The sequence below is a fragment of the Haplochromis burtoni genome, unplaced genomic scaffold, assembly GCF_018398535.1.
Source record: "Haplochromis burtoni strain Fernald_Lab_line unplaced genomic scaffold, NCSU_Asbu1 Contig_366, whole genome shotgun sequence".
NCBI classification, from domain to species: Eukaryota; Metazoa; Chordata; class Actinopteri; order Cichliformes; family Cichlidae; genus Haplochromis; species Haplochromis burtoni.
The window spans coordinates 398497-410108 of NW_024582727.1; the positions used below are offsets into that span (position 1 = coordinate 398497).

The 11612-nt window shown below is 38.2% G+C and overlaps 1 protein-coding gene across 8 annotated transcripts in view; it reads right to left on the reverse strand.

Annotated features, from left to right (window-relative positions):
- Nucleotides 1-11612, reverse strand: part of phf14 (PHD finger protein 14) — a 144934-nt gene that overhangs the window by 67920 nt on the left and 65402 nt on the right. For 5 of the 8 annotated variants that reach the window (XM_042228923.1, XM_042228921.1, XM_042228922.1 and 2 more), the window contains exons 15-16: nt 1800-1862; nt 13-134 (exon numbers count right to left, since the gene is read on the reverse strand). In XM_042228923.1, coding sequence (XP_042084857.1) covers nt 13-134; nt 1800-1862 — 185 coding nt within the window. Of the gene's footprint in view, nt 1-12; nt 149-1799; nt 1863-11612 lie in introns of all 8 variants that reach the window. The other 3 variants (XM_042228926.1, XM_042228927.1, XM_042228925.1) reach the window with 1 other exon arrangement.

The window sequence follows — 11612 nt, forward strand, 5'->3', positions numbered from 1 at the left end:
GCATTACCTCACCTCACAAGGTTTTCATTGTCGCCTGGTCCTTTGCAGGTTGTACACTCAGTCCTCGTGTCATCAGCTTTTGGTTTTTTCTGCATTGCAGACTGGCGTTGTCGCCGTTCCCGTGGCAGAGGTTCCTATGGAAACAAGGCTGATTATGAATGAGACCTGTATGAGTGCTTGTTGAGTAGTAAAAAATAATGAGTATTAAACTGGGGAAAGATGTGAAGTACATTAAAGCATTATTTCCACAATATAACTGATGAATGTGATAACTGGGGCAAGGCCCCTATTGAAACTTTGCATTAACTACTAAAACAGCTGTATGGATGCTATGCAGATGATTTCCAGTTTTATCTATCCATAAAGCCAGTTGACACACACCAATTAGTTAAACTGCATAAATGTCATAAAGACCTGGATGACCTCTAATTTCTGGCTTCTAAATTCAGATAAAACTGAAGTTGGTTATTGTACTCACCCCTAAAATGGTAAAAACATAGTGTCTAACTGTTGTGGTCCTGGGTCTTTGACCCAGTATTTTGAGTTTTGTTGTTGACTTGTGATTTATTTCTTTTGGATCTGAGATGATTTACTGTTCTAGTTCACTATCTTGTCCTTTGAGGATTACACTGTTCCCTGGCATTTCTGAGTTTGTTTGTCCTCTGTGCTCTTATGATTGTGTTATTTCTGTTTCGTGCCCAGTCTGTTCTAGTTTTGTCTCTGTCTCTTGTCCTCAGTGTTTCCTGTGGTAATCAGTCATCTGTTTATCTCCGGTCCCTGTGTCACGTTCAAACATCTTAGCCTGGGTCTCAGCATGTTTATTGGTCATATCCTGTTTTATTTTCATAGTCCCCTGTCTCATGTGCATGATATTCAGTTTTGCTTCTTATCAGTTAGATTCTGTTCAGCTGTGTTCCCAAGTGTGTCCACTTTGTCCTAATCTCCCTAATGTCCTTCCTCACTGATTACAAATGTGAACCAAGCAGTCACATTAATGGAGCAGCATACACAGGAACATAATTCCTTTTATCTGTGCATGTGTTATTAAAAATGACATAAACATTAATATCCTGGAGCGTGTAAAATACAAGTTCACAAGATTTTCATAACACTTGACCTCTGACTTTGAGGTCAAAGTGACTGAGATTTGTCCAAGACTTCTTTTTGGACTTTCTTTGCAGATGCACCTATAGTATCAATCTCAAAATTCTAGTTGACTTCCTTCTTGAGTTATCACAGTCACAAGATTCTCTGACCTCTGACCTCAAACTCATCCAACATTGTCATAGATATACCTGTGATATCTATTTGAAGTTAATGCATTTACAAATTAGGTGTTCACCTGCCCACTGCCCGCCCGGCAGGATGACAACAATACCTCACCAGTGTTTTAAGCTAAGGGGTAAACAGCTTTGGTCTTATTAGCCCAGCTTGACCTTTTCTGTCAGTCTCGCAATCACAAACTTGGCAAAGGAGAGAAAAAAAAAAAAAGCTTAAAAACATTTGCATTCTTCCTCTTACATTCTTAAAGTATGTATTGAAATCTGTACTGTGAGGAAAGTCAGTTCCTTTAAACAGTAGGATTCTTCTTGAAGAAACAATTAACTATTTTTTAAAAATTCAATAGAGGAACAATACTGGCAAATATGAGTAAGAAAAGACAAAACAAAAAAAACCCTGGAATGACAGAATGCGACAAAGAAGCAAACATGGGCAGGTAGAAGAGCTTAACTGAATTTCTCAAGAACATGTTGTTTAGAACAATACCTTTTTTTCTGTAGAGAAATAAAGCAACAAACCTCAATTTTATCTTCTCGCTCCTCACAGACGGGAACTCTCTTCCTCTTCTGCCCTCTGGTTCTCTATTTAAAAAGATAAATTAAAAATCCGAGCGGTAATGTAAATGGTTGAAATGGTAATGCCATACAAAATACAAAACAATACAATATAATTTTAAGAAGAAATTAAGACATTTTTATTTCTGGGTGTGTCAAAGCCTTGTCTGACACCTTATAGCTTGATTTTTCTCTGCTGAAATCCAGATCAGAGAAGAAATTAATTTTAGTAATCCAGGTGTTGGTTGCTTTATAAAAGGCTTTCATGCAATGTGGCATTCTTGGTTCATTTCATTTGCCTTAGATTGTGTCCTTGAAGGAACAGGGAGGGGCTGCCAAAGGTAGCTTGAAGAAGAGACATTGTATAACATGAAGACAAGGAACTCAAAGAGTCTTGAAATGAAATCTATGGAAGAGTACTGAAATGACAAACACATGTCTTCCTACACCCTTGGTGGTTTGTGGACTGATCTGGCTGGGTCCTGGTTTGGTTCTGAGCTTTGGCCCCTGTGGGGACGTGGTCATGGAGGGTGGGGTAATCCTTCCCTACTGCTTCCAGGTGAGCATTGCTGCCCAGGTACAGGTCTTGTTGGTTCCAGGGAGCGCGGGTGGATGTTCTGCTGTGGTCGTTGACCCACTCTCTCAGGAGTGGTGGTCTTGGGTTTCTTGGACCTCTTCTGCGTGGGAGAGTGGTGGGGGTAGGGGGCTCGGGACTCTGCTAAGTCCTGGACAATTCTTGGTTGCTAGGGTGACGAGCCTCTAGCGGGGTTGGCTGCCTCTCGCCCTTTGGCAATGGGCACCCCATCTGAGGTCTACCTTCTGCTCGGACAGACGCGCAGTTGTCGACAAAATGTGTAGCCTCAGGTCTTCGGTACTCATGGGGCCTGCGGATGGGTTGATCTCCTCGATCTATCTCTATCTGCCTTCGGCTCCTGGGGGCTGTCATTGTGGCTTCCCACCCTTATTATCAAATACACTTCGTGACAAAGTCACATACACAGACACTCAGTTTCGCTCAGACCCACACACACACACACACACACACACACACAAAGACTGTTGATTTATGTATCTGTGCATTTTCTAATTTTTGTGTACCAGTTGATGTAGGTTTTGTTTTTTGTTGCAGCAGTTGACAGTACGGGGTCTGATCATTATCTAATTATAGTCATAGACAAACACAATCTGACACAATAGATGAACAGTTGTTTCTATCAGTATCTTCCCTTGTCTTTATCAAACAAACTGGGTATCTATTCACAGTCCACGCTGTATTATAACAGTGACCATAAACACATAACAGTAAGGAGATGCATAAGTATGGATGATATAATGATTAACATCATTTTGTTAAGAGATAAAATTCCTGGCACATGGAAACTTTATGTCATTATTGTTTCTCCTCTTTTAAATTTTACATTGGGTCAGTGTCAAATGTGCCAAAAAGGAGACACATGCTGTTACTTTTTTCAACAAGTCATGGACTGGAACTTTAAATATATAGCATTTTTGAAATATCTTATTTAAGTATATATATTATATTATGACTAAATCATGGCATTTCAAATTATTTTCATTTAATTTAAGTGCATTGGTTAGGATTTCAGATATGCTTTTACCTTCGTAAGATATTTGGTCATATCGTAATAATTTTATTAAGTTATGCACTTTGTTATATTTATGTTGTGTTTAATCTTGTTTTTTTAATTCTGCTACAACGAGAAATTGGTATTAATGTTCAAAGTTTGTTAAAGAAAGATGTTTTGGAAAAAGGATTAATCTGGGTTCATTAATCATTTCATTTGGCTCTCTATGCACGTATTACATTAGAAGCGCTGCAAAAAAAACGGAAAAAAATATCAATGTGCCTCTATGTATATATATATATACACACACACACACATATATACACACAGAAATATCTCTCTCTCTCTCTCTCTCTCTCCACACACACATATATACACACACACACACAGAAATATATATATACATATACGTATATATACACGTATACATATATATACACACACATATATATACACGTGTATATATGTGTATATACGTATACACACACACACACACACACACACACATATACACATATATACACATACATACACATATATACACATACATACACATATATACACATACATACACATATATATATATTTCTTCTACATAAAATGAAAAGTATTCTACTTTCACATAGAAACATTTTCATACAGTTTCTTCTTGGGGGCTAATTCAATTAACTTAGAAGGAAAAACCTTCATTCAGAGGGGGTGTTACTAAAAAAAAAATGATAAGGTTTAGACTGTGAGCCAGCCAAGTAGATGAATTAAATGCTTTTATTTCGCAACTTCATTCACAGCACTGTTGGTATACCCTTAAGCTACATTGGAAGCAATGACCAGAAACCAAAGATGGTGACTAGAAAGCAAAAAAAGCAAATGATATTCCATGACTTCAAGCGACTACGGATGAAATACCCGTGGATGCCACAAAGTGGACAAGCATAGAAATAAACCTTTCTGGTGTCCATTCTTCTCACAGAAAAAAGGATACCATAAGTTGAATACGAGTGTGAGAAAACAGAAAACACCTTATTTCAAGCAAATGTCTGAGCTGCTGGAGAGAGTTTAAAAGGGGAAGAAAAATTGACAACATATTTAAACAGATTGTGAAAACAATCCCATCTGTCGCCTTTGGCTCAGCACCACTTGCCAGATGGAGCACTTATCATTAAGAATGTTAACTGCAAGATTGCTGCCAATTGGCTCCTTCATAGTTCCTTTTCTCCTGTGAGTGAAGCACCAAATAAAAGGCTTGACATTATTTAATAATTTTTGTATTAAAGTAGTGCCAGTTAAAGTAATCTATAAACCCAGGGAGAACAGAGTGTAGCTGGATCAGCTGAAAAATGTTCAGCCACATAGCATAGCTACTCTCAGGCTCTGCTCAGGTGAGGAAATTAAAAATGTGGGCAGTTCATACGTCCCAGGCAAAATCAATCTTTAATTAAGTACATCAGTGCATCTTTAAGAAGCATGAATTATTGCACAGGATTAGAAAAATTAACAGAGCATGAGAAGACACGCTAATTTCAATTTGCCACCTTTTTTCATTTGTCCACCTTATTCCGTAACTCAGGTAAAATTTAGGTGAAGGCGTCATTACAAAGGCTTCAGTGTTCTATTTCTAACTTAAAGAACAACTGACTGTTCTTTAAGTTATACTTTGTAATTATAAATATACACTGATTGGTTTGTAATTAGGCCTTCCAACAAATTAATGTATTCTCACAAAACTTTAGTTTTGTGAGAATACATTAATTTGTGTCTGCACCTTCGACGCATGATATGAAGGATCATTTATCACCAAGGAAGGGGTCCCCTTCACCAAATAAGCAAAAATGTAAAGGAAAGAGGCAGCATGACTGTTATTTTGTATTAACCGGTGTCACAGATTAACTAGTGTTGATCAAACAGATTGGTTGTAGAATTGCTTCTCAGGAGCCACTACCAACAAAGCAGGAATGTGGTGAATACTTTGTCTTTACAAATGTGTGATGAATCGAAGATTTGAACCAAAATTTTGATTCATCAGTCCATAAAACCTCCTTCCAGTCTTCCATTGGCAGTGTTTCATGACCCAAGCAAGCCTATTTGTCTTATTATGACGTCTTAGCAATGGCTTTCTTGCTGCAACTCGTCCTGTCAAACCTGCAGCTGGAAGTCTTCTCTTCGCAGTTGAAACTGAGTCTTGCTTACTACGACCACTATTAAGCTGTGCTTGAAGCTGTTGTCCTGTGAGCGCTATTACGCAAGCTGTTAACTCTCAGAAACCGTGAGTGAATCGAGAACCCCTCAGTCCTTCTGCTTATAATGGCTTTCTTCTGCAACTCGTCCTGTCAAACCTGCAGCTGGAAGTCTTCTCTTCGCAGTTGAAACTGAGTCTTGCTTACTACGACCACTAAAGCTGTGCTTGAAGCTGTTGTCCTGTGAGCAGCTTATTACGCAAGCTGTTAACTCTCAGAAACTTGTCCTCTGATTTAGTTGTGGCATGGGTCTGTCAGACCTTTTCCTGTTAGTTTGTTTCTGAGAGACTTTTGATGGTGAAGAAAACTGTACTTACAGGCACCTTGATGTTCTTTGCAATTTCTCTGTAGGAAACACCTACATGTTATGATGGTCTGTCTCTCTTTCATTGTTAATTGCCTTTTTCTCACCATTTTTGTAGCAACACACTACTCCTCTGCAGTACAATACTGTAGTTTTCAAGGCTTGATCAACCTCTATTGCTGAGGAACAGCTTTAAATTGTTAATCTATGTTGTGTTCCCTGAAAAAGGCCTTTTTGTATAATTCTGTTATTTTTCACTTTTGGTTAACCTTACCTTTAAAACCAACAAACAAACAAACATTTGTACCTTTGTACCATTTCAAACTATTCATTGGACTTGAACGACATGAACTGTAATAAATAACTGGAAAAATTGGGGTGTTCTAAAACTTTTGACTGGTAGTTTATATTTGTCAAAGTTACATGCTTCAAAACATTAAACCAATTTTAGCATTAGACAAAAATAATCTGCGTAAATACAAAATCCAGGTTTTCAATAATGATTTCATTTATTAAGAGAAAAAGCTAGCCAAACCTTCGTGGTCCTATATGAAAAATCGACTGCCCCCTAAACCTAAGAGATGGTTGTACCACCCCTGGCAGCAAGGGTCAAGCACTTGTGATAAACGGCAATGAGTCTTTCACATTGATGTGGAGGAACTTTGGCCCACAATTTTTGGCAGAATTGTTTTCATTCAGGCACATTCAAGGGTTTTGTCCCACCAGTCTGCAGAATATTTCCCCAAAAGTCTTGTGTATCATCAAAATGTGTTTTGCCTTGTGTTCATTTTGGCCAGCTATGGAACTCTCCCTCGGATATTTTTTCCCAGTGTGCGTCTCATTGCTGAATCAAGAACACTAACCTTAACTGAGACAAGTGAGGCCTGGAGATATTGTTCTGGATTCTGACACCTTATCCAGGAGGTCACGACCCAATGTGTTATTAGAATCATTTGATAGAATGTTTGAAAGTTCGCCACAGTTTTCTCCATTTTTGTGGATAAGGGCTCTTACCTTGGTTTCCCTGGAGTCCCAAAGCCTTAGAAAGGACTTTGTAACCATTTCCAAAATCGCAAATGTCAATGATTTTGTTTCTCATCAGTTCTTGCGCTTGTTTAATTTTATCAGACAGGTTACACTTGAATTACTTCTCAGTTCAAGAGTTTTGACAGCAATCAGGGTAGGGTGCGGATAGTGAAACTGATATTCACTGTGATTAATCGTAGTTAATTCATTTTAATGAAGTCCCTCATTGGTAAAATACCCCATGTTACAAACCCTGTTGACAACAGCCAGCTTCGTAGAGGCCACAAAGGTGACATTTAGGTCTTTAGGTCATGGCAAAATTCACTTTTTTTCTCCTTTCATTGTTTATTTTGTTTTTGTTTGGAAAGGAGATTGTGTCAAAGTCACATGCACTCTACTGGAAGCTGGGCACAGTTGGAATCCTGCAATCTAAAGTGCCTTTATAAAGTGCCTTAAGTGCCTTTATTTATAGGTACAGCTATTTTTTCTGTCACTTTCAGTTTTTTATATGTTTCAATGATGAAAGCTTCTGCTTTAAAAAAAAAACCCAAAACGGTTGCTTGTTATTACATAATAGTTCACAAGCAGTACTGGATTGAGTTTTAGAATCTTCTAAACTAAAATAAACAGGATGAAATAATTTGGAATTTATTTGGGGTAAGTCCTATATTATTCCCATGTATAGGCAGATTGTGGTTGTGAATTGCTCCTGCATGAAACTCAGTGTGAGAACTTCACATGGTCTTCAGTAATCAAACATAGCATTAAATAATTAAAAAAAAAAAAAAAGGGGTCTCATTGGCCGACTTTAAAAGATTTTCCTCCAGTACACATTACTAACTACAAGCTGCAAGACTCGTAGTTACAAGCTGCAAGACTCGTAGTTACAAGCTGCAAGACTCGTAGTTACAAGCTGCAAGACTCGTAGTTACAAGCTGCAAGACTCGTAGTTACAAGCTGCAAGACTCGTAGTTACAAGCTGCAAGACTCGTAGTTAGGTGTCATTTAGCGGTGTTAAGCCTATTGCCAAAGGAAAATGTCTGTGTATACAAACACAGACACACACACACACACACACTTGAGCCATTAAGGCCAGCAGGAAGTCAATTTGCCAGTCCTGATAAATTGAGACATGGCTTTAGAGAAGTGCCAGTGCTCTCTGCCTTCATAAAAGCATTAAAAATGCAAAGCAGGGGGCTTTCAGCAGCTGCCATTGCTCACCTTGAATTTGAAGATAAATACTGCACTGAAATGCCTAAGTGGCTGGGGCTGCAAGGAAAATCAGAAAGCAGCTTAATCCTGAAGATCTCCAGCAGTGTTCTCGGCACATGTCTGGGGCCAAACTGGCACTGTGTTCTAACTAGGGATGGACCGATCCGATATTACGTATCGGTCCGATACTGACCTAAATTATGGATCGGATATCGGAGAGAAATAAAAAATGTAATCCGATCCATTAAATATCAAAAAAGCACCTCACAAAACTTGCGACATGGCGTAACTCGCTCATAACCGTAGCACGTTGGAGCAGTATGCATCAGTGATAGAGCGGCTGTGGCGTGCGAGACCTGTTGCGGTCTGTTGAGTATTTGTAGCCTCGCTACCAAACCGGCATTTCATCTCCGAGGAAAGTTATCCCAGAGAGAAGTAAAGCAAGTGTGTAAGTTCATCTCTGAATGTTTGTAAAGCATTCCCACGTTAAGCTTAACAACCGATATATGGAGCGACTGCCTCTCTCTCTCCTCCCTCTCCTGTTGCTACTTCAATCGTGAAACTGATCTAATGATCAGCTGATCGGCTTTTCTGTCGCGAGCCGTTTCTCTTCTTTGTTTATTGGCCCACTTCGCCCAGAAAAGGAAACCAGCGGCTGAACAACAGCAGCACGTTTAAGTTTGATAAGTCTTAGTAAGCTGCGTATAAGATTTTTTCATATCACGATATGTTTTTTTCATTTCAGGCGATAACGATATATATCACGATATAAGCCAAATAACTATATTTGTAAGATTTAAATGTGCCGTTGCTCACAAGTAAAATGTGAAATAATCAGCAGCTTGTTTTTATTTAAATATTTATTTCCCATAATAAGTTCAACAGGGTAGATGTACTTAAGGAACATGAGACTTTTTCAGATAAATAAAGGCAAATATTGCAAACTACACAAAAGGCAGCCGCTAAAGCGTTTAAGTTTCAAAATAGAACAAACGAAACAGACTAAATTGTCAATTCCACTTAGAAACAAAATATTAATTCTAAAAATAAATCTTAGTTTGTTTTACAGAAGAACAGACAAAACTGACTAACTTTTGTCAATATCAAATAAACTGAGAACTAAAAGGAAATTCTCAATCTCTCCTTGTTGTATAGCTTAGCTTTTCAAACAGTTTTAACAGTTACTTTAGTCTGACAAAAGCCGAATGACGAATTAGCGCTTCCAGTCAGAGATTGAGCATGCACCGCTTTATTGTATTTCCAGACTTGCTTTCGGCACAATTTACAGTGCACGCTACTCTGTTTTTTGTCAGACTTGAAATAGCCGAAATACCTTCACACTACGGAACTTCTATGGCTCTTCCGTTCGACAATCTCTCCGGCATTGGAACCATCATCTGTTTTCTCTTCGGTAACCTTCGGTCACGCTCGGTTGATTTTTCTCTAGTCGGCACACTCATTTCCTCCATTACCCGGGCGGCACGGCGGCTGGCTGCTTCCCAAACAAATACACATGTGCGGCTTGGCACTTGTGCTGTACGTAACAAGTCACGTGACGTGACGCTGCGGCTGTGATTGGTTCGGCTCTGCGCTACTTAATTTGGATTGGCTGTTCTTTTTTTCTTTTTTTTTTTTAAGAGGACAAGAGCGGTGAGGTCTATCGCAATAGTTTAATTTTTCTATCGAGAAAAAGTTATTTCGCAATACATATCGTTATCGTTCTATCGCCCAGCTCTAGTTGTTAGAATTTATTTAATATTACTTTCTACACCAGGATCTTTTTCTACGTAGGGGCGGATCTAGCAAAGTTTAGCCAGGGGGGCCGATAGGGCATGAACAGGGAAAAGGGGGCACAAAGACATACTTTTCTTTCTTATTCTCATTTAAAATGTCTAGCTTTTAATAAATAATTATCTGAATCTTACACCCAAAGTTTTAATCTGATGTAAAATGTATAGAAGTCCATTACTGTATATAGTAACTATTAAGTCTAATATACCCTAGTAAGCTATAGTACTTTTTCCTCATCTGTGCAGTCTGCAATTCTGTTGAAGAAAGATGTTGAATCTATTTAATTATTCTTGAAAAATAATTGATTTCTGTGCATTTTTTTCCACACTGCATCAAATTAAAGTTGATTACGTCGATTAAGCATCATGAGGTGGAGGGTGGTTCCCTATTTTTTTTTTTTTTGCTGGGAGTTTGCAACCCTATTAGTTAGGTTGCTTACTCTTTAAAATACCAGAATAGGGAGGATGGAGCAGGTTTAAGTTTATTAGATTGATCAGTATTGCTGAACTATGAAATATTTTGGGTGCAGTGTATGTTTTGCATACAGGTATAACAGAATAGCTTTAGTGTTTTGTTTTGTTTTTTTGTTGTTGTTTTTTTTTTTAAACTTGAGTATGAACTTATACAAAATGCAGCAAGATATTAAAAAAAAACATTTTTATTGATTAAAAAAACACACTATATCGGATTCATATCGGTATCGGCCGATATCCAAATTTATGATATCGGTATCGGACATAAAAAAAAGTCATATCGTGCCATTTCTAGTTCTAACATACTCCCATTTCATAGATAGACTTCAGGCTCTTCTCACCACTCTGTGTTACTGACTCAGCTGGAAGAACCCAATGAAAAATTTTCTTGAATTCCAAGTGAGAACCTCTAGATCACATATTGACTAGAGAAAAAACAATTACTAACAATTCGAGAAGCGGTGAAGGAAGCCATGACATCAGGGATGTCGCTCTTTTGACCTGAACTAACAGCAGAGTTAAACTGGAAAAATACAAGAAACTGTGCATCATCAGAGCAACTGAGAAATGCACTGGAGAAATAGATGAGGACATGAACGAAGCGTCTTACCTTGAAGGATGCTACTGATGTAATATTATTAGAATTGATGGTATTCCAGAGGGTGCAGAAGGCACCTCCACTGTCGCTTTTATAAAAAAAATCTGATGAAGTTGGAACTGGCTTGAAAACACTAGGCTGAACCAAGAGTGTGACCTGGGAATAGAGTGAGCACACTGGGCCCTTGCACCAAAAGGTGATACACCCGAATCTTATTAGGCTAAATCTCAGGGGTCAAAACTTTGCATTTGCATCTTTTCCATTCTCTAATTTGACTATGCCCCCTAACTTTTATATGGATTCCCATACTGTCACTCTGATTTTGTTTGAACATTATAGTAGAATGACATTTTAGAAATAGCCATATTCTTCTCTTCTTGTTTTAACCATAAATACTGATGCTTCTGAATCTGCCTCCAAGCTTTGTTTTTTATTTTTTTCTCTTTTCTCACTTAAAACTGGGAACCCCATTTGTTGGCTGCAAGGTTTTGGATTATGCTATTTGTGTTCATTTTGAGGTCTGTGATAATAAATGCAGTTTCTTTTTTTTTTT